General features: G+C 43.3%; 1 protein-coding gene across 1 annotated transcript in view; it reads left to right on the forward strand.

The window, feature by feature from the left end:
- Positions 1–24,209, forward strand: part of myo6b (myosin VIb) — a 145,018-nt gene extending 120,809 nt beyond the window's left edge. Inside the window, exons 28-32 of the mRNA XM_084310909.1 lie at positions 5,332–5,492; positions 13,929–14,032; positions 19,925–20,059; positions 22,195–22,413; positions 22,606–24,209. Coding sequence (XP_084167035.1) covers positions 5,332–5,492; positions 13,929–14,032; positions 19,925–20,059; positions 22,195–22,413; positions 22,606–22,805 — 819 coding nt within the window. The 3' untranslated portion in view covers positions 22,806–24,209. The remainder of the gene's footprint in view (positions 1–5,331; positions 5,493–13,928; positions 14,033–19,924; positions 20,060–22,194; positions 22,414–22,605) is intronic.
- The last annotated feature ends 614 nt before the right edge of the window (positions 24,210–24,823 follow it).

Here is a 24,823-nt window from a genome sequence, read left to right on the forward strand (position 1 = left end):
CCAACCGTTCGGGTGCTACTGCTTCTCTCGCGAGACGCCGAGCTAACGACGCACGCGATCAGAAGCGAGCTCACGGCGGCGCGCGAGAAGCTAAGCTACCCCGCGCCAGGCCATGGCCTATAGCAGCAAGCTAACGTTACCTAGCGACCACGACATGCTAGCCCCGCAGCTAACAGCTGACTGGCTAATAGTAGGCCCAACCTAAGCAGGCCATGCAGCGATCCAGCAGGCTAACGCAGCAGTTAACAGCTGACTGGCTAACCGCAAGCTATGAACATGTAAACAATGACATAACACTCACCCACACAGGCCGCCGTTCTGAACCTCTCCTCACTTTTTAAGAGAAAAGAGAAAACAAGATGTCAACACCGCTTCACAACGGTGATTTTACCACACCCGACGGAATCAGCACAATACCAACTGGCCTGTGTAGCTGACTTTGAACATGAATCTGCCGCTACCGCACATTCATGCACATATCCCCTCGTGAAGGAATACTCTCATTTGGATATGAAAGATGGGGCCTTAACACGGTGACAGAGAGAATCCACTCGTCCAAAACACACAGGGATCACCAGTGTCAATGGTCGCGGCCCACTAGTTAAAACTATAATGGTCTTCAGACCAAGGTCTCCTGTCGCCTAGGTGGCTGAACAAAGGACCCTAGCCTGGGGCCGGTTTCCATAAACATTGTCAAGTAGCCCCCATAGCACTAACAGACAAGTGGAGCCTGCCAGCAAACACTACTCACCCAACCCGGAACGCACCGCTTCTCACAACAGCGGCATGTCCGACAGTTCAGCTGTGGCCTGACAGGTTTCACCCCAACAAACACAGCAAGGAACTGCAGTTGAGAAGCATGCAGCGGCGTGCTCCCAATACGAAAAACCGGTGGAGGGTTTTTAGAATGATCATCATCTTCTAGACACTCCAGTACGAAGACAATATCGCTGTATTTTCTCGAAAAATAGTGAGAGAGAAAATAAAGATATGATGTCAACGTATCCTTGTTTCCCAAAGCTGTTCCTAATCCAATTTCTTCCATCATGGTGTCAAGTGTGGGGATCTACCGAGGCACTTATTCCTTGTGGTGAAAGCGAGAAGGAGGAGAGCAGGTGACCACACACCTGCTTATGAAGGTAAGCTGATGAGGGGTGTGGTCAGACTAATACTGGTATTAGAGGTACATTTGTGGAATTTATTCAGTACGCGTGCACGTACGCGAGATAGTGCAGTGTGATGCCAAGCAGAGCCTCTAACGGCACAGAACTGATGCAGCTAGGTATTATCATGTTATACCCGCTTATTATTATTAACCAGCGTTGCTAATATGGCGTGTTCTGTGATGCCCATTTATTATTATTAACCAGGGGGATTAGCGTGTTGCGTATTAATCTGGGGGAGCCTCATGCGCATGCGCGGCGTAGGGGGTAAACGAGCGTAGAGCGCTGGTATTCACGCAGGAGAGCGCTGGCCAACGCTGGCCAATCAGAGCAACGCGGAAGGGCATGTTGGTTGCCGAAAGTATTCACGCGTCCTGGAACCCTCCTCTGAACTCTTTCAACCTGGCATCTAACTTCATTTCTAACTCCTCTCCTACCTGATCTGTATCTGTTTTCATCTGTTCCTTCATCTCACATCAATCACATCTAGGGCTGCTTGATTAATGCAAAATATTGAGATCACGATTATTTAACATGATTATTCGTTGACTTTGGAAACATCATGCATTTATTATTTTATTTGTTTCATGGATTTCCTTGAACTTTAAATATAATTCAACTGAAAAGCAAAAATCTGTTTTTAAAAACATGACCTAGCTCAGGGGTGGCCAACCCGTGGCTCGCGAGCCGCATGTGGCTCTTTGCCCGTCAATGTGTGGCTCTTTAATCCATTGATTAAACTTTTTTTTATACATTTTTTTTATTCATTCCATAAGAACGTAGAATAAACATTTATAGACTTTTTTTTATGGTCCATTTTCATGTTCTTGTTATCTGATTCTAGGGACATCTATGGATTAAATTGTAAATTGCAAATGAACCAAAGGAGAATATCAATTCTATATGTGAATAACACCATGCTAAAATTGACCAGACCTGAAAAATCTAAGCAAATTAATAAAGGGAAGATGATTAAACAGAAGGTTTTGTAGATACAGTACTGAATTCTGCCATCCGGATGCATGCAATTTGATATCAGGCCTATAAATGACCTTATTATGGCCAAGTCTCACATCTATGGATCGGGCCAAATCTCCCCTTTCCAATGGCAGAGTTCAATCTGGATTTAGTATCACCAGGCGTGATTCACAAACCGTGAATGAAATCTACTGTAAATACAGTTACTTTTTTATAATGTAAATTTCTCCACCATTTTTCATCAGATTGCAACGCCGTCTTTTGCTAGACGTACACAGAAAGGTAGAGAAATTAACTGTGTTCTGTTTTTTGGCAATAACATTCAGGTTTGTGGGAGATAATCCTGAAAAATGAAAGAAATTCAAAAGTTAATCCAGAAGTCAGATGATTGACAGGGGCTGGCATGAGCTGGGTAGTGTAGTATTTCGGAATTCGAAAGCCCTGGGTCTCTTCCTTCAAAAGACTACACTCACTTTTGGCTGCGCCACTTCCTCTCGTCAATATGCGCCGGTTTCCGACTCAATGCCCTGAGATTTCTATAATCTTATATTTCACTAATAACAGTTAAAATCATTGGTAAACAAACGTAATGCTGAAAATATACACTTTGACTGCTGTTTTGACACGGTTAGGGTCTTTACTCTTGGCTACATTTGAAAAGAAAATGCAATGCAACATTAATTCATACATTCTGTAGAGATGGACTTATGGTGTGATGTCATTTGCGGTCCAGTACCGGACCGCTCAGGCTTAAGAGGTTAACCCTGTGAGGCCCAAATAAAAAAGACATTAGCAACTTCAGAGGCCAGAGGGTAGGACCTATAAACACATGAAGGGAGCCGTGACTGAAAAAAAGGTTGAGAAACGCTGGTATATATGGTGTGGCTCTTTGTGGTACCACAGTAATTTTTGTGGCTCTTAGTCTCTGACTGGTTGGCCAACCCTGACCTAGCTCAAAGGCTTGACCTAGCTTTAAATCATGACCTGGCTTAAAAACATGACTTGGCTTGAAAACATGACTTGGCTTAAAAACATGACCTGATTTAAAAACATGACCTGATTTAAAAACATTACCTGGCGTAAAGGCGTGACCTGGCTTAAAAACATGACCTAGCTTAAAAACATGACCTGGTTTAAAAACATGACCTGTTTTAAAAACATGACCTAGCTTAAAAACATGACCTGGTTTAAAAACATGACCTGGCTTAAAAACATGACCTGGTTTAAAAACATGACCTGGTTTAAAAACATGACCTGGCTTAAAAACATGACCTAGCTTAAAAACATGACCTAGGTTTAAAACATGACCTGGCTCAACGGCGCTTATCTCATTTTCATTATTGTTGGAATCCAAAATCATAATTGAAAATAAAATGTTATTAATTGCCCAGCCCTAATCACATGTCATATTTATATTCAGTCCGTCCTCCAACCTCTCATGGTTTGATCAAAGCGGTTGCCCTGGTACACGCTGCTCTGAAGACGCCACTGCACTCCGCAGGTTCAACACGGTCAGAAAACTTGAAATAAAGTACTAAACGACCACAGGAATATATTATAGCCATAAGTAATATATTTACGTCTTGTATAAGTAATATAATGTACGTTTCGTATTGGCAAATGTCCAAAACAAACACCGCGACCAGGAGTTAAACCGACAATGATCGTGGTCGCGGGCGAGTGCTCTGGTTACTAGATGCCGGAATTTGTCATCTACACGTTCCGCGACCGCACACCCTATGAAGCTTGAGCACACTGTGTTTTTATTTCCTGGACAGCAGCATCACAGGGCTCCTGCACCAAGCTTGAGTTCACCCCAGCATGCGTGTCGGTATGCTCCATTCATCGAATGTCAGCTGTCATCAGTTCAGAGGACACTTTTATTAAAACAAAATCTACCCATGCGGCAAATGGTCACCGGGTGTGGGAAGCGAACCCGGGACGACCGCTTCGCGACTCAGCGCGCTATATGGTGTGCTACTGGAGCGCCCAATCAAGGACGATATTAACCCCACATCTAGCATCAAGGACAACATTAACCCCACATGTAGCATCAAGGACAATATTAACCCCACATGTAGCATCAAGGACAACATTAACCCCACATGCAGCATCAAGGACAACATTAACCCCACATGCAGCATCAAGGACAACATTAACCCCACATGTAGCATCAAGGACAACATTAACCCCACATGCAGCATCAAGGACAACATTAACCCCACATGCAGCATCAAGGACAACATTAACCCCACATGCAGCATCAAGGACACCATTAACCCCACATGTAGCATCAAGGACAGCTTTAACCCCACATGTACTGTAGCATCAAGGGCAGCTTTAACCCCACATGTAGCATCAAGGACAACATTAACCCCACATGTAGCATCAAGGACAGCTTTAACCCCACATGTACTGTAGCATCAAGGGCAGCTTTAACCCCACATGTAGCATCAAGGACAACATTAACCCCACATGCAGCATCAAGGACAACATTAACCCCACATGCAGCATCAAGGACAACATTAACCCCACATCAAGGACAAAAGGACAACATTAACCCCACATGCAGCATCAAGGACAACATTAACCCCACATCAAGGACAAAAGGACAACATTACTGACAAAAGTTCCTTTCCCTCCATTACTGCCATAGGCGGGGGGGGGGGGGGGGTTGCATCGGAGCTCGTCATAGTGACGTGAACCCGTGAGAGCTTTATTGTTTCGTCTAGACAAATTACCAATAAATCCCTCTTAGCAGACCTTCAACCTGGATAATAGGTCTGATTAGGCATATTGCGCAGCACGCATTCAGACTGCCCCAGAGGGTCTGGCACCCAGGGCAACCTTGATGTAACCAGACATGATGTAGCTTTCAATTAGCTCAGGTCACATAACTGTGTGTGTGTGTGTGTGTGTGTGTGTGTGTGTGTGTGTGTGTGTGTGTGTGTGTGTGTGTGTGTGTGTGTGTGTGTGTGTGTGTGTGTGTGTGTGTGTGTGTGTGTGTGTGTGTGTGTGTGTGTGTGTGTGTGTGTGTGTGTGTGTGTGTGTGTGTGTGTGTGTGTGTGTGTGTGTGTGTGTGTGTGTGTGTGTTGTGTGTGCGTGTGTGCGTGTGTGCGCCTTAAATCTGATGGATAATTGGAACACATTCACCATTCACATGTCTTTGCGTGTGTGTGTATGTGCGCAGGCGGAGCTGGACATCCAGCTGGCGGTGGAGCGTGAGGAGCAGGTCCAGCGCTCTGCCATGCTGGAGCAGGAGAGGAGGGACAGGGAGCTGGCCATGAGGATCGCCCAGAGTGACGCTGAGCTCATCACAGAGGACTCCCAGCTGGACAGCAGCCTGCGCAGGTAGAACGTCACAAAACACACTATATATACACACACAAGCACCTGCGCACGTCCACACACACACACACACACACACACACACACACACACACACACACACACACACACACACACACACTAACACACACACACTAACACACACACACACACACACACACACACACACACACACACACACACACACACACACACACAAAAGAAAAGAAAAAAAACTATATTTTTGTATAGTATAGCTAGGATAGTTTAGTATACATAGTACAACTGTATATTGTATAGGATATTGTATAGTGGTGTATATATAGGAACCATTACATTTTAATTCGTAAGCTTAGCATTGTATTTTATCTTAGTACTTTTTATCATGTCTGTTTTATTATCTATTCTATTTTATTCTATTATTATTTGTATTTGCACAATCAAAGGCGGGCATGGCCACCTTCATTTCACTATATGTCTTGTGTATGTATGTGACGAATAAACCTCTTGAATCTTGAAACACACATACACTCACACACCCATTAGCGGAAAACGTACAGTTTGAATGCTTCGTTTGCACGTGCACACACATGTATACCACATTCCTGAATATGGAACTTAAACAAAGTTGAACAAGCAGTCCTCTCGTCCTCTGCATGCATGTGTAACCGGTCTCTTGTCCTGTCCCTGTGTTTTCTCCCAGTGATGAGTTTCTGACAGGTCTTCCTGTCTCCTCGTCCTCAGCCCGAGCCATGTAAGACACCAGTGTAGCCTGCTAGCCTGTAGCCACGCTTACCTAACACCCCCTCTAATCACCAATTAATCATTAGTTCCACTCTCTCTCGCTCTTGCTCTCGCTCGCTCTCGCTCTCTCTCGCTCTCTCTCTCTCTCTGCCCGCCTCAATTTAATCCTAGTATCAAATCCCCCTTTCTCAGCAGCCTAAAGTGGGATTTGGGATTATAGCAGCAATGCAAAGAAAACCTTAAAACAAACAAATCGATTGTTTCCTCTTGGCGAGTCGTTTGATTACGAGTTAAACCTGTGGGCTACGTGTGTTTCTCTGTGTGGCGTGAATAATCGCCGTGCCACACAGAGGGATAAGTGTGTGTCTTGATTTGTGATGAAGCGGAACACGGCCAATCATGAAGCCAGAGTTGGAATCAGATCTACATTAGAAGGGGAATCGTAGTCTCTGTAGTTGGTATTTCAGCATGTCACGTCTTAACTGTTGTATCCTCTTGTTTTCAGTGCTGCTGGACACCACAAGGCTTTGACCATGTATGTTCTCTCCCTGATATCACGTACATTGTATTTTCACAAAGTTGTGGTGTACTCATTACTGCCTTACTGTGTTTAAAGATGCAGTATATGGAATGGATATACTAAATATCTGATACTGACAGTTAGCGGTGGAGGGTCTCAAAAGTGTCGGTTCCTCGATTCCTAACAGTCTTCATGAGTCGAGGAACCGCCCCCCTGGTTAGAGATTCTAAATGCGGTGGAACTGACTGATTTTACCCTACGAATCATTATTTTCAATGTAAGTCCATGGCTGACTTAATAATAATTGTTGCCAGAGGCTCCATACCACAATAACACATGGCTTGTGATGAGTGGAAGTCATTTCCTAACGCATCGGTGGTCCAGTCAGTAGCAGGATCAAAAAGGCCAATATGTACCACGGTTGTGCAATTCAATTCAATACAATTTTTATTATAATAATACATTTAAAATGTTAAAATTTTTAGAACATATTTTTTTAAACATATTGAAACACTTTTGTTAACCTATTATTAAGAAATAAGTCTGATTGCTCTATCATTGGACAATTAATTGCAGTTTCTTTTTACATTTTGAACTGAAAGTGAATTGAGGTCAACTCCAAATTGGCCAGTCTGCACCGACTCTGCTCAACTCCCAACGGTAGAAGTCGGGGTTAGGGTTTGACTCCCAGAAAATCCTGGATTCATGCACCACTAACACCCAAGAGTATATGAAAACACTTCACATAGTCCAATGTCTTTAAACTAGTCCAATTTCCAGATCAGACATTTGCTGTAGTCCCGAACTAACCCGTCCGACAGCGATCTCATTAATGATATCAGTGGCCCTCTGATTTAGTGTTTCTAGTCGTTAGTGGAAAGTGGCATCAGAGGTTTGGCCCCGTCATGACAGTGAGGGACACGCCAGCGTCCCATCCGGGGACGAGGGTAAGCGGCTTTCACACCCTCTCATGGCTGTCAGCCCTCTCCTCTTTGTGAGCCGGCCGCGGGGTGTCCCTGTCAGAGTACTAACATCAATCAACCTGCTATCGTGGCTGATCATTATGTCAGGGCACAGTTCAGGGATTCCAAATGGGATTTTCAGGTGACCACTTCCGTTAAATCCCTGGAAAGCAATTGAATTGCGTCAAGTAGATTACACCGATTTCAATATAAAAATAGATTAAATGGTTCAAGTATTTAAAATACTTGAGATGTAGTTGATCGTCCCTTTTCTTTGCTAGAACTTTAATTTGTGGCTGTAGTGTATCTATTCATAAAAATGTTGTATTAGAATTTTACCTTGTATTTGTACACAAAATACATATAGTAGATATGTCCTGATTTCTTTTTAACCATTAAAATGTACTAGTCAATGTGTTCACTTTGTCTTGACCTCTGGTCTCTAGGGAGGAAATGGCACGGGAAATGTCTGAACTTCTGGGTCGGTGGGTATCAAAGTAGATCTCCGTTCATGTATCGACAATCACCACAATCAACAGATCAATCAATGAGTGAATCAACATACATGTGACCCACATTGATATTTGAAAATAATCAGAAACCTTTCTCTTGATCATTTATTTTAACCTGCGCTTGAATTTGAAATCAGACCTTATTGTTTTATCGATCTTGTTTCCCTTTCTTTCAAATATCTTTTTCCCACATGTATTTGATTTGACTCTTTGATCATAGAAACTGTGGCATCCAGTATCCACTATCCACAACCACACAGTGCAGCCCCTTCCACACAGTGCAGCCCCTTCCACACAGTGCAGCCCCTGACACACCGAGCAGCCCCTTCCACACAGTGCAGCCCCTTCCACACCGAGCAGCCCCTTCCACACAGTGCAGTCCCTTCCACACAGTGCAGCCCCTTCCACACAGTGCAGCCCCTTCCACACAGTGCAGTCCCTTCCACACAGTGCAGCCCCTTCCACACAGTGCAGCCCCTTCCACACCGAGCAGCCCCTTCCACACAGTGCAGCCCCTTCCACACCGAGCAGCCCCTTCCACACAGTGCAGTCCCTTCCACACAGTGCAGCCCCTTCCACACAGTGCAGTCCCTTCCACACAGTGCAGTCCCTTCCACACAGTTCCTGCTGAACTACTGGGGTCACCTTTCAGGGGCCACCTTTCAGGGGCCACTAGTGATTTACACTATTCACACACGCAGCTACATTCAGGGAATGTCTTGCGCTGATTCATACATGCCATGCCAATGTGTAGATACTGTAGATACATGTGTAGATACATGTGTAGATACTGTATATACTTGTGTAGATACTGTAGATACATGTGTAGATACATGTGTAGATACTGTAGATTAGTGCTGTCAGGCGATTAAAAAAATTAATCTAATTAATTACAGGATTTGTAATTAATTAATCTAATTAATCGTATTTTAATCGCATAACCATTTTATGCCTGATATTCTATAATCATATTTCAAATTGCATGTGTCCGGATGGCAGAATTCAGTACTGTATCTACAAAACCTTCTGTTTAATCATCTTCCATCTATTAATTTGCTTAGATTTTTCAGGTTTGGTCAATTTGAGCATGGTGTTATTCACAGTCAAAGATAAAAAAAAATTATTGATATTCTCATTTGGTTCATTACAATTGAGTCAAAATAAAATTTTCATTCAATCAATCACCGCGCAGATTGATTGATTGAATGAAAAGATTGCAGAATGGGTACAATACAGTATGGCTCAATACACACAATTGTTAAGGGGATGCAGACCAGAGAAAGACTTTTGTCTTGTTTACATCAGGGTCCCCCATTTTCAATTCATAATGAATGGTAAGTAAGGGTGCAACTTGCACCGTGCAATCCATTCTTTGTGGATCTAGTCCACAGTATTTCTGATACTGGGAATACATTCCCTGAGATTCATAGATGTCCCTAGAATCAGATACCAAGAACATGCAAATGGACCATATTAAAAAAAAAGTCTGTAAATGTGTATTCTACATTCCTATGGAATGAATGAGATACAAAAAAAATTATAAAAAAAATAAATAAAAACTGTAATTAATTTTGAGTTAATTTTGAGTTAACGCGATAATTTGCGGTGTAATTAATTAATCTAATTAACGCGATAAACTGACAGCCCTACTGTAGATACATGTGTAGATACATGTGTAGATACATGTGTAGATACTGTAGATACATGTGTAAATACATGTGTAGATACTGTAGATACATGTGTAGATACATGTGTAGATACATGTGTAGATACTGTAGATACATGTGTAGATACATGTGTAGATACTGTAGATACATGTGTAGATACATGTGTAGATACATGTGTAGATACATGTGTAGATACTGTATATACTGTGTAGATACGGTGTAGATACTGTGTAGATACTGTAGAGAGGCAATGGGCCAAGTCTTCCATTTCTCTACTACAACATGGTGGAAAGGTTGTGTGAATGTAGTTTAAGTTTAAGTTTATTTGGATCCCCATTAGCCACAGCAGTGCTGGGGCTATTCTTCCTGGGGTCCATAACACGTAAAATACAGTTACAGACGTATACACTCACAACATTCACATGTCATACAGACAATTAAAACAACAATAAAAACCCTAATCAAATTCATAATACAATACAACAATATATACGTCTTATGAATTCATAATACAATACAATAATACCTACTCATAATTAATTCATAATACAATACAGCATAATATACTATTTAGCTTTTACATACATTATCTATGTTCATATCAGCCAATTATACAATCTTTTAATAATATATCCCTATCAGACACATGCCTTTTCATCTATATATACCTATCTCTTTATCAGACGCATACATTTTCATTTACGTACACACTATCTATTAGGGAATGTCAATTTCTTTGGTTGAAAATGCTTTTGTTTTGCTAGTGATCTAGCAAAACTGAGTTACGTTCCATAGGTGATAAAGGGGCGTCACGTTCTACTGATGATTGATGACAATCGTAACATTAGCAGGATAGGCGTGAGATATGCTGCAGTTAAGCTGTCTTATTAAAATCAATCATGCACCAAAGGTAGTTAACATTAGCGGGAGACAGTCAATGAAGCTGATAGCCCTCCCCTCAACTTTGATAGGCAACGTTCATTCTCCTGTTCCCATGCTGTTTAACGTTATCACCTGGCCGCAAAACGCCACATGGCTCACTAAATTATGGAGAGCTACTGCACATGCTCTTTTTCCTCCAAAAGAAACTCAAAAGTAGCCTACCTGTATGAACATTATCCATGTATGTTCACTGGTCACATATCCAGCTGTCAAAAGATCTCTAGTTGTGAGTCTTGACATTGGTTTGTTCTCTCACTGTAAAGTGTCTTTAGATTCGATTAGATTCAAATGTAGTGTCATCATACAGTACAGGTACAGTACAACGAAAATAAGTTGGCATCTAACCAGAGTGCAAGGTAACAGTGAAATGCATTACCAGTATATAGTGTGATTAGATGTAAGTGATTAGAATAGATATAATGAAGCTACTGAGTTATATGCTAATCTGATGTATGTACAGTATTATTAGGTACAATGATACAAATATAAATACACTATGGTAGTAAGCCATACTTGCCAGTGGTATAACTATAAGATATATTAGAAATAGATACAGTATATACCGTGTGTGTATATAAACAGGAATATACATGTATGTATAAACAGGAATATATGCAGATATAGATATATATGTATACGGTAGGCCTATATACCGTTTTATTGTACATGGCTACCTTACAGTGTTATATGGGTATAGGTTGAGGTAGGTAGTTATGATTACAGTGTAAGGCAGTGAACGCAGTAGATGGGTATAAACTGAGTATAGGCAACAGAGTTCAGAGTTCGTATAGTATGGGCAACAGAACCTTGAGTATAGTTTATGTTCTTGTTCCTGCAATGTTACTGCTTTCATTCACAACAGCACGCTTTGAGGTTGGAAATCGGCGTTAACCGATTTCCCGGAATTAACATCCCATGATGACCCCATGCAGGAAAGGTGGTTCTCCTAGAGCAGCAGTGGCCTTATCTCTAAGTCCCGTGTGTACCAGATGACATTGTGGAGGCCTATAGCCCTTAATCCTGTCAGTGTTGGCCCTGGAATCCAGAGGCCTTATTGTGTTGCCAGGTGAAGTCATTGTGACAAAGAGAAGCTCAGAGGAAGCCCTGGAAGCTACTGTAGGGAACAGCTCCAAAGGGCCGTTGGTGGTGTTGCACGTACAGTATTGTAAGCGCATGGACACAGGTGTGTAGTAGTAAACCATTTGCACTCACGCAATAGGCACAAACATCGGTAGTCTCCCTGGCATGTGCACACACAAAGTAATAAAACACATGCACACACAGATGAAAACAGACACAAACTGTTCCTCTGCCACTGTCCCTGCTAGCTCTGCTTCCTACAGGGAGCTTAAGAACCGTCAATAGGATTAGCCGTGGAGACCTGAGGAATCATCCACTCCCTCCACCTCCTCGTATCCCTGCCACCCCCTGAAGCCAAGGCCATCCCTCCACTCTCCCTCTGCTCTCCACAACACACAGAGCTGAGTTAATGAACGGCACGTCAGACAGACTGAATGATGACCCAGAATCAGTTTTTCCCCCCCGCGGCACGCAGGACATGCATGGGCGAAGTGTGGCCACTCACTCACTCACTCACTCACTCACACAGTTGCGATCTGGCAGGGGGCGCTCGGTCAGACGCGTGCACAGGTAGCGGGTCTGCATGCTTCCGTGCTCGTTATCTTTCACCTCAGTATAGATGAGATGCTAAATGGGGACTTGGTCTGTGATTGTAAATCAGTAATCCTGTGCTCTGAGGACGGCGACGGCTACAGCGGCAGTAAATAGGCGAGGCAAATCCTTGACTTTATTGAATTAGAGGGCCTCAGCGCCGCAGGGAACGGGGCTGACGGGGAGCTCAGACACACCTACCAATTAGACGCAGAGCAGTGTCAACCATGCTATATGATAAACTACCCCACGCAACTGAAAAAGACTTGTGTTTTTATTCCCTATACTATTAGATGTGTCTCACGTCTCTTGAGGTTCTCATGGCCACAAGCACTCAATAATTGAAGTCAGAATAAGAAACACTTTACTTGCCCTATACGATGAATGTACAGGAATCGGTCTTGCTGCGCCTACGTGGATAGGATGGGACAAATGCAGAGCAATAATTTCCCCATGGGCGTTAATAAAATATAACTTACGATGCTGAGAAGCAGGATATTATGTGCATACTGTACAACATGAGTGGTAGAGAGAAATGGAAGAAACATCTATGGTATAACTGCAAGACCTGAGGAGTAACGTTAGTTCAGATGGTTTGGAATGAATGATGTAGTCATGTGTAGGGGAATAGACACCAACCCTCTAGTCTCTAATGGGAAGAGAAGTGGCTGAGACAATGAAGGAGGGTTTGTGAGAATCCAGGCATGCTTTTTCTTTTTCTGCTTCACTTTGAGCAGCTTGTTCAGTGTTCAGTCTATTACGAGGAGGTTAAGTTTTCACCTGTCGGCGTGTCTTGTCTGTGTGTGAGTCTGTTTGCGACATAGTATGGCCAGATTGCCATCTGCTGAACCGCACAGTCAGCCAATTTTGTATATGAACATTCACAACCCCTAAAGGGAGAAACCTGTGGATTTTGGTGACCTTTCTTCTCGTGCCATTATATGGATTTATAGCCTTGGTCTGTTGACACTGGCAATATCGGCGACTCTTGTTTCTGTCACCTACCCAGTAAAAGGTTGCTTGTGAAAGTAATGGCAGATTGGGGAGATTGTTGGGCCTTGGCAGAGGTCTGCACTGATGCATTCTTCTAGTATTCATAATATATTCACTTGTATATCCATAATATAGTCCTAACGGCTATCTATCACATAAAATCAGTGTTGATGTGTTAGTTACATCACTAAGAATGACAATTTCCTGTGTTGCCTGTCAGAGTCTGTAGCTCTGCTGTTGATCAGTTAGTGTCTGAAGGCTTGTTCTTGATCTGGATCGATGTTACAGGAAAAAAACAACCGTGTATGTGCTTCCTCTCCTCCACTGGTAATTCTGACACGCCAGGTGCCTAGGTGTCAAATCACATCCTGTAATGAAAAGTAATTGACCTTTGTCTCCATCACGTTCCGACTCTCTTTCTCTCCCTCTTTCTCTCTTTCTCTCCGTAGGGGTCCACAGGTGCAGGCAACCAAGGCTGCCGCCGGTGTGAAGAAGTACGACCTGAGTAAGTGGAAGTACGCCGAGCTGCGTGACGTCATCAACACTTCCTGCGGTAAGACGGGCCACAGCGCTGCACGCGTGAGCACAACCCAGAGGGCTGCACAGCGTCTCTTCCATTTACTGTTCACACACAGAAACCTACACACACGCTCAAGCAGCCGTCAGAGGCCAGCCAAGCCTTCATGCAGCTGTCATGTCATTTACTCAACTCCTATAGTTCATTATTCAGCTCCTATAGTTCATCATTCAGCTCCTATTAGTTCATTATTCAGCATAGGTCCATGTTTTTCTTTAACATAACCCCCAAACCTTTCTGAGGTGTCCCCATCTGTGTGTTCTGTCAACAACAAACACAAGCATTTTCCTTGAGTAGACAGAGACCAACCTAAAGACCTGTGGTTGCAGATTGCTGAGAATCAAAAAGACTTCCGCAGAAAAACCAAAGGACCAATCAGAGGAGTTCCTCCCAGCTGCCACATCCAATCAAATGCCCTTTAGTGGTGGAGAGCTGTAATTATAGTCATTAAGGAGGGTGGCAGACATTGGCCCTGCAAGCCCAGGCAGTCTCTGCTAAATAGACATTAACAGGAAAGCCGTCCAGATGTCACTTCTCGAGTTCCCTAACCAATGGCTTTCTAATGGCCGCTGTAACACAGTATGGGCCCTGAAGTCCCTGGTGGACGTCTAAGACATCTGGTTAATTTGCTAATTGCTGTTATGGTAAATACCTGCAGTGTCCGTGATTATGGTCTGATCTATTAGTCCATGCAGACTTGCATTCTTTTGAGGGTCTATTTTGTTAAAGAGAAAATAATCCAATACAATGTGATCATCTTTTATTAAAAACTATTTTGATTTTGTGTTGAATAATAAAAAAAATATGATAAAAAAAAAAGAAAAAATAAACTATGTCCATCATAGACAGTTAATTTCCACATAGTTTGTACACGTTATTCACTTAGTATTTATGCAGACATCATGTAGCACGCAGACTTGACATAAAAACCTAGACCCTTTACATAAAACACAACCCCAAGGGGATCAATAAAGGAATATCTTATCTTAACCCATTCAAACGTTATTTTTCACTCATAACAATTTCCCCCAAAATAATTCTATATGTAGAAAAGAGGACTAGAGGGCCAGGGCCCGTATTCAGACATTCTCAGAACACTCTTGAGAGAAATCCTCACAAGACCAACTGGAATGGCCAAAGCGTTGTAGTTGACCGCGTTGCTAGGTGTGGCGTCATCTTTCAGCCGCTGTCGCTAGTCGATCGTGGAATATCTCTGCACGCCTTATAAAGTCATACAGAAAGCAAGTAGAAGGAAATACTGAGATCGATTGTCACACAATTTAGTCTAGTATTAAAATAGAACTTGTTAATAATGTCAGCAATGGAAAACTCACAGATACATTGTGTAGTCTAGCAACCTATAATGGGAACTATTGGTCTAAGACACATTAGTGAAAACAAATGAACAAACAAACATATTAAAACCTTAATAACATGGTGCAGCTGGTGTGAACTGTCAAATCTGTTAACAAGGCTCGCTGCCTCTCTCGCTTGCCTGGCAGTGCTTCTGGGCCGTTCCAGGCGTTCCTGCGCGTCGTGTGCCAGGCCTGTTACACTAATGAAAAGTTATGATAGATGATGATCACTGATGAACTGATTTTTTGCCGGCTGGCAGATATGGTGAGGCTGTGATCACCTTCATCAAAGACATGACAACATTGGTTCCTCTGAGTGGGAGAACATACAACAACAACAACTCTGCTGTTCAACACTTGAAAACGCATGTCTCCTGGCTCTGCCTGCTGCTTAACACTTTAATCGCCAAGGATGCCTTAACTCGTCATTCCCCGCCATGCTAATTCTGCCAATGACGCCGTAACACGTCATTGAGATCAATATTTCAAAAATCTGTGATCGCAATCATATTTCTCCCGCGGAGACTTGAGATCTACTGTTGATCCCCTCTCAACTATCCAACGGTTCAAGAGCGCCATCTGGTGGCCGATCGGCGGATCGCCCAAACCGGAAACGGAAACTGGTGCTCATCCAAATTCGGTCCGATCACTCGCTATAGGTCCCGGGACTCAAGCTAGACACAATGGATAGCGATCCGTTACCAATAACTCGATAAACAACATGATTTGGACGTATATACTATTATACAACCTGGAGATGGATCGCATATTTCAACATCCCATAATAGGAATATTTTTGCTCCACGCCCAACGTCCCGAGCAGACTGGGGTAAGTTTCAGCGTTTTTTTTTTACCGTGTTCGATACAAACTGCTCTAATGATCATATCACCCACACTAGATGAATCATCTAACGTTGGCCACGGAATTATAAACAACCCCCCCCCCCCCCCCCCCCCATCCGGTCAACATCAGATGATAAGTAGTAACTTCTAGAAGCACGTCCATTTGAAATTTTTTATCTTGCGCAGATCGCTATCAAACTGTATTTGATCATCAATATAATGCATTTAGGGCTATAAATCACGTTCTGCAGAATGCTGCAGAAAACGATAAAAACATATTTATACTTTAGACCGTATTTTAGTATGAATATGTGAATGAAAAAGTATAACGTTCCTACATCCTGAACGATAGATAATTGACGTTGAATGGGCCATAGTAATGTCAATTTAACAATACAATTTAAAAAGTTATAGCCCTGCAAAGAAGGGGAACTTCTCCATAGACAAATAGAGCTGGCAGAGGATGGTATAAGGATGTACATAGAAAAGAAAGTGTTAAGAAACATCCTAAGCTCCATAAAAGTCCTCTCTTCTACTCTTAACGGGTTCCACCTTGTGAACTTTGTTAAGCAATAGCATTGAATTTTGGCAGAACTCCCTTCCCAATCAGAACTCATCAGCATGCCTCCAAAGCCACATCCCGCTAGGTAGCTAGCAGGCAGCTATGTGTTTGTGTACATGTGCAACTGTTGTGTGCATAACAAGCACATTTCACTACAGGGTTTGATAGACGGCTCGCTCTTTCCAATCATTTGACTTGGTCGTTAGTTTGATTAGGTGTCGTTGTTTTAGCTCCTGCCCCTTACCAGGATGACAGATTTATTTAAATTCAGTGTCAACTGTCGATTACTGTCAAGATATATGTCAAGATATAATAAGAGTGACGTTTTGAAATGTTGCCAAAGATATGCAGCCGCCACCTATTAATCATTTAAGATGCTTCATAACTCTTTTAACACTAGCACAGCCATGGAGAAAATGCCACTAATTCCCGCCAGGAACGGGTCAGATGACCCGACAGCTTATAATGAGAAATATGAGAAAAATAAACAGTGTAAACTATATAATTACCTCTGAATATAAAAAATATGAGGTTTACTACAAGGTTTGAGTGACATAAAAAAAAAAATATATATATATATATTATATTTTTTTTATTATTATTTTTTTGGATGGAAGAGCCACACATTAACGGGCAAAGAGCCACATGCGGCTCACGAGCCACGGGTTGGCTACCCCTGCGCTAGGCGCTCGCAAAGTGCTGTGACTTTCGTCTGTTCCAACGGCCCATATGTGGAATAACGTTCTAATTACATGCATGTAGTCACTGTGTGTTGTTGTAGCCACCGGGTAAATCGCGATTTTTTTTATTTGTTTGTCATGACAAACCAATTACATAATCCAACATATGTGTAAAGGCACAACATATTCCAGTTAACGGTATCTTTTTTTAATGATTCGTTACGGCGCAATCAATACTTCCATGCATTCGGGACCTCCATGTTTTGCAGGTATTCATCAGACAAATTGGATCCTTCGGCTCCCATCAGTCGGGCAAGAACGGCGGGTTTTCAGCCTCTCTCCTCTCTCCTGGAGCTTAGCGCTCGGCCAATCAGAGAAACGCGGAAGGTGCTCGGCCAATCAGAGAAACGCGGAAGTGCAAGTTGGTTGCCTTAAGTGTTCACGCGTCCCCATCACTGCCGCTAGAAGGCCAGCTTAAAATGGTCATTTCCGCTGTGTTTCACGATGTTTGCAGAGCTGTGTGTGTGTTCTGTATTATATCTGTGGAGACAATGCTGTGGCTCATTTGACAGACACTACTTGTAGTCCAACATGGAAAAAATAGTTTGTTTCTACACACTGTAGTTTGTAGTTTGTTACACGCTAAACATTGCGCATTTCCAAGATAATCCAGTCTTTTTCCATAGATTGCGAGATAAAACGTGTTATGTGGAATGAGCCCGAATCGTTCTGGTTGATTCCCTGAAACCCCAAATACTCCCAAATCAAAGGTATATAACATGTACATATGTACCTTCACAAAATCATCAAGGGGGGGGGGGGTCATTTTAACTCAAAACTGTGATAGTGTTTACAGACTAGCATGTTTTACGTCTGGTAAAACACAATACTGTGATCGTTAGAAAAACACGTTTCAGTGCGGTTAGGTGGTCGAGCGGAGATTGCGTTCGTCACCAGCCCCGGAGCTGTGAGCTTGGTTCGCCTGTTCGAATCCAGCTCACAGCTCCGGGGTTGTCACCAGCTTGGCTGGCCGTCTGCACTGATACAATTGGCTGTATCAGAGGGTGGGAGAAGCTGGCGGGGTGGGTCCGGGTCGTTGTAAACAGCGACTCCTACAGTTCGGTCGGGGCGCCTGCTAAGCGCGGATTGGACGTGAGGGGGATAGTGTGGTCCTCCCACACGCTACGCCCTCTCAATGAGAATCCGCGCTGCCAGGTGAAAAGAAGCGGTGATTGGCTGGACGTGTGTCGGAGGAAGCACGTGGTAGCCTCCACTCTCCCAAATGATCTGACTGTGGGGGGTAAAGCGCAGCGACCAGGAAGGGACTGGGAATTGGCATACGACTAACATTGGGATGGGAGAAAATCGGAGGAAAATGGAGGGGGAAAAAGACCAAAAAAAAAAAAAAAAAAAAACACGTTTCAGGTTTGGTAAAATAGACATAGAATATACCTTACCTTAGCCAGAAGGTATTCCAAAAAGAATAATTCCAAGTGATCGCATCGCCATCACGATTACCAGTGTATATGTCTATACACGTTTCGATGGTAAATAGGCTTCGGCAACGGAATTTTGAGGCGATCAATGTGAATCTCTGTTCAAGCAGGAGGAGGAGCCATTACCAAAAAAATAAAAGTGCAGTTCAGACACAGACGATACTGCCACCTGGTGATATTCGATCAGCATTGCAATTCCAATGTATACAAACGAGCCAGCGACGGCTAGAATGATCCGGATGATGATTTAGAACGGGGATCAGAGGAAAAATCAAAGGATCAAAAGTCAAAAGCTGACTATACTCGTGATTGACGCTCAACCGCTGGCGAGATAACCCGACTATACTCGTGATTGGCGCTGAATGTGTTAAGGGTAAATTCTGGGAAAATGTCACTCTTATCACCACTAGGGCCAACTTTTAGTGTTATGAGGCCATGAATACAGCCCCAGGTACTTATAAGCTATTACATAGAAATGATTATGAACGTGATACTGTTCTTAATGTCTGCGTTTGAAATCGGTGGACTTCAATGTTTGGTTTGTGGACAGACTTCAGTGTTTGTTTTGTGGACAGACTTAAATGTTTGTTTTGTGTCACTGCCAAATCAAAGACCGTTGAATGGTTGTGCATACTACTACTACTTCAGTGTTGGTTTTGTGGACAGACTTCAGTGTTTGTTTTGTGGACAGACTTCAATGTTGGTTTTGTGGACAGACTTCAGTGTTTGTTTTGTGGACAGACTTCAATGTTGGTTTTGTGGACAGACTTCAATGTTGGTTTTCTTCAATGTTGGTTTTGTGGACAGACTTCAATGTTTGTTTTGTGGACAGACTTCAATGTTTGTTTTGTGGACAGACTTCAATGTTTTTTTTGTGGACAGACTTCAATGTTTGTTTTGTGGACAGACTTCAATGTTTGTTTTGTTGACAGACATCGAACTGTTGGCGGCGTGCCGGGAGGAGTTCCACCGCCGCCTGAAGGTCTACCACGCCTGGAAGTCCAAGAACAAGAAGCGCAACGATGACGGGCCTGAACAGAGGGCCCCCAAGTCTGTTACTGACTATGGTGAGTAGAGATGAGTAGAGCAGAAGAAGACTTTCTCGTTTTCCTGACGGACAGGGTCATACAAATTCAGTCATCATCAATTATTACCCGTCATATTAAAAAAAATACATGCAAAAGCCACGGTGTGCCGTCGAGATAAAAATATTTTTAATACAGACGCAGCGCTCAAAAATCAAACCAATTCTGCTGCTTGTCTGCTGCTTGTCTGCTGCTTGTTGCTGCTTGTGTGCCACTTAAGTCTACTCAGGTGTTAATTTTCCGGGGCTGTTGGCTGGGGGAACAAAGGGAGGGTAGTTAACTTAAGTGCTTCCCCAGGGAGGGGGTCGGGGGCTACTGCCCTCAGACCCCCAAAATAATTTTTATATGGGCAGTCTGACTTGGGGTACTGACCATATATTAGTGTTGCAATGCATGATAAGTAAACAGTGAAAAAAGCTAAGAAATCCGATGGGGCTGGGACATTTGGGACGAATAAAAATTTAAGATGAAAATCTGCCCAGCCTGTGGGAGGAAGTGGAGGTGTGAAATCTGGCCCGGTCAAGAACAATAGGAGTCACACAATCAGTTTGGAGTGCAGTGGTGGAGGAGTGGTAGAGGCGCATGAGAGGTTTGAGTTTTGAGTGCTGTATCTGTAATTTCCTCACTTATTCTGAGGCAGGGAGGCAAGCCCCAGGCGCGCTCTCGCTTCTTGATTTTCAGTATGAATTGAATCGGTCAAATGGCGGCGACAGCCTTTAGATATTTCCATCATTGTTAAAATTGGTCAAAGGTGAAAGATATTCGGTTAACGTGACCCCTGGAGTAGAAATACCCTGATCTCTATGTCCTGTTCTACTCTGCTGTTTTCTAAAACTGGGAACATTATCACCACATTCAGTTTACGCTAATACACACACTGAGCAAAAAGCTGTATACTCACGCGTACACAGCACGCGTACACTCAATTTAGGTTAGAGGGTGTCAGCCAGAGCCCAGGCGTGTTTATTCTCTCAGCTTGTGCTTCTCTCTGGCTGATGATTGGCAAGGATTAATGACCAGCGCCCAAATAACCTGCCTGTGTTTCCCCAACAGTCAATTAGACTATGAAAGCCTGGCGTGGAGAGCCCGGCCGCCGTCCATCTGGCTCTCTCAGAAGTATTTGTTCTAATTAGCAAGTAGCTGCCAGCCACGCCTTGTCAGGTTCGGCACAGCGCTGCCATGACCGCTCCTTTGCTCGTCTGACTCGAGCATCCGAGCATGAGAGAGAGGGAGACGCACACAAACACACTAGTGTTGTCACCATACTGGAATTTCTAACTTCGATACTATACCATGACAAATATTGATATTTGATACTATTTTTGATGCCACGGGGCCCGGTTCAGTTTCTGAGATTCATATGGGTTTGCGTCGTACATTGTTGTTCAAATACAGCTGGTAGGCTGTGAGTGTTGTTTTAATACAGCTGGTAGGCTGTGAGTGTTGTTTTAATACAGCTGGTAGGCTGTGAGTGTTGTTTTAATCAAACCCTATTCTTAATCCCTAACCTTAATCAAAGATAACTTCCTTAAATACTGTTGCAATGCAGCCCAACCTACAAACCCTCGCCTAACGATTAACCCCTCACACACTGTCACAACCTACAAACCCTCGCCTCTCCTAACGATTAACCCCTCACACACTGTCACAACCTACAAACCCTCGCCTCTCCTAACGATTAACCCCTCACACACTGTCATAACCTACAAACCCTCGCCTCTCCTAACGATTAACCCCTCACACACTGTCACAACCTACAGACCCTCGCCTCTCCTAACGATTAACCCCTCACACACTGTCACAACCTACAGACCCTCGCCTCTCCTAACGATTAACCCCTCACACACTGTCACAACCTACAGACCCTCGCCTCTCCTAACGATTAACCCCTCACACACTGTCACAACCTACAGACCATCGCCTCTCCTAACGATTAACCCCTCACACACTGTCACAACCTACAGACCATCGCCTCTCCTAACGATTAACCCCTCACACACTGTCACAACCTACAGACCCTCGCCTCTCCTAACGATTAACCCCTCACACACTGTCACAACCTACAGACCCTCGCCTCTCCTAACGATTAACCCCTCACACACTGTCACAACCTACAGCTGAACAGAATCCCGCTCCTCCGATGACGGACCAGCAACAGGAAGTGGCCATGAACCGCCAGCAGCGCTACTTCCGCATTCCATTCATTCGGCCCGCGGACCAGTACAAGGACCCCCAGAACAAGAAGAAGGGCTGGTGGTACGCCCACTTTGACGGGCCCTGGATCGCCAGGCAGATGGAGTTACACCCTGATAAACAGCCCATCGTGCTGGTGGCAGGTGGGTTCCAGATGGATGCCTTGGCTCTTATGTTGTTACGTTTCATATATCATCATATACATATGATGTTTCTATCGACGTCTTGTTTGTTTGAACGTGTGTGTGTGTGTGTGCGTGCATGTGCGTGCAAGCCGTGCATGTGTGTTTTTGTGTACGTGTATTTTTTACATGATACATGTCTCCACCACACAGGGAAAGACGACATGGAGATGTGCGAGCTGAGCCTGGAGGAGACGGGCCTGACCAGGAAGAGGGGCGCGGAGATCCTGCCGCGGCAGTTTGAGGAGATCTGGGAGCGCTGTGACGGCATCCAGTACCTCCGCAGCGCCATAGAGAGCAAGCAGGCCCGGCCCACCTATGCCACCGCCATGCTTCAGAACCTCCTCAAGTGACCCAGTGGACACCACACACACACACACAACCGTTGGCTTTGTCAGTGTCCTGAGGCATCAGCGTACACACACACACACACACACACACACACACACACACACACACACACACACACACACACACACACAGGCACGCACGCACGCACACACACAATATAGTACCAATATCCTTCTGGTGACAAAAAAGGCCTATCTTGTCTCTTACCTTAAGATACCTGTGGTTTATGGGAATAAAATAAATCCAAAGGAAGAGGACACCCCAGACGGTCTCAATGAAGGCACTCCCCCACTTTTTATGTACATGTCCGTCTCCTGTGTCTTTTTCTCTCCCTTTACCGTGCTGTGTGATGTAACACCATGACTGGCGAAGATATAGACTCACCCCTCTTCTTGATTTATGCCTGAATGGGATATCCGCAGTTAGAGGCCTTAAATGCAATATTGCTGCACTATCCCAAAAGGGTCTTAATTGACCTCATCTCAAGTCCCGCCCGCTGTCCTTGATCCGAGGGAAGCAACAGTTGTGATTGGAGGATCTTGAAAATAGGGCGGGATTGAGATAGGTCCATTTGTATGTTGTAACTGTTGAATCAAAACTAGGTGTATTTGATTTTTAGAGGCAAGTGTTTATTTGATCTTTCAAAGATACTCTAGATACCACTGGTCTTTTGTACGTTATGGCATCTTAGATTGATGTTTATTTCATGTCTCTGCAAGTGTCTCGAGCTGCTCAAATGCGATGATGATTTTTTTTGAGGAAGCAGGTTTTCTACGGATTTCTATAAAGTACTGTGTAACATGACTTCAGACGGTTTTAACATTCAGGACAACATTCCATGGAGATATATTTTACAACCAATAAATAAGGAAGTGTTTAGATGCATTCTGTCTTATCCACCTACTTTTGCTCGACACACGACATAACTGGAAAGGGAACACGTTTCCCTCTGCATAAAATACCATGTATACCATATTTATAGTAGTCTGTACGTGGTGACGGAATGTACTGTATTTTCCTTCCAAGGATGCACTTTTAAAAGAAAGGCGAATTGCATTTAAAGCGGTGCTGGATTTATTGGCATAACATGTCCTGTCGTTTCATAGAATGTTTACGCTCCTCCTGTTCACTGATGAAATCAACTGCGGAAAAGAATAGAAATAAAATGTTTTTATTTTTTTGTATTGTTGATGAGGCAGGAGGGCGACTATAGGAGTTTGTTTTCAACATGGTGTTTGTTAGTTTGAATTGTGTGTTCTTGTGTTTGTGTGTCACTAAACCTTCAATGTATCACTTGGCTCCTTTATCCCTGCTGGACCCCGTCAGTCATCTCATTGTCCTGGTCATTGATAATGCTCATATTTATGTCTGAGGCCGTTACTCGTTAAATGAGACGTGTTGACTGTCCCTCGCTCATCTTTCCTTGTATGTTGACATTTGCATTGCAATACAGTAGAAAATAAAACATTCATCTGCATTATAATTAGTTGTTTCTTTTCCTTAACGGCTGCAGATGATTGATGTGTGAACAGCTAACGAGGATCCTAACGACAATAGCAGCTAATTAGATAGCCAGGTGGATAAATTCAAGGACAACAGTTCTTTGCAATCCAAGTTATTGTGCTGGTGAGTAGCAGGCATCCTGTTAATGGTTCATCTCAGGATCAAAGCAGATTTCACTTCCATCCAGACATACTTTCCTCACAAAATGGTGGATTGACATTAACATTTTCATTAACTTTCTGATATTCACATTGTTTATCAAAGAGATTTATCAAAGAAATGATACCATATTGATACATTTAAATGCAAAAGAAAATATCTTTATTCTTTACTGTGCAATGTAAAATGGTGTGTAAAAAAACAACAGTGGTGGAAATTGTACACAGTTCCTTTACTTAAGTAAAAGTAGAAATACCCAGATAAAATAGATATTCTGGTAAAGGTAAAAGCCCTCCATTCAAAATTCTACTTAAGTAAAAGTTGAGAAGTATTTGAAATTGAATGTACTCAAAAGTGT

Source organism: Notolepis coatsorum, assembly GCF_963971535.1.
Source record: "Notolepis coatsorum genome assembly, chromosome: 3".
Classification (NCBI taxonomy): Eukaryota; Metazoa; Chordata; class Actinopteri; order Aulopiformes; family Paralepididae; genus Notolepis; species Notolepis coatsorum.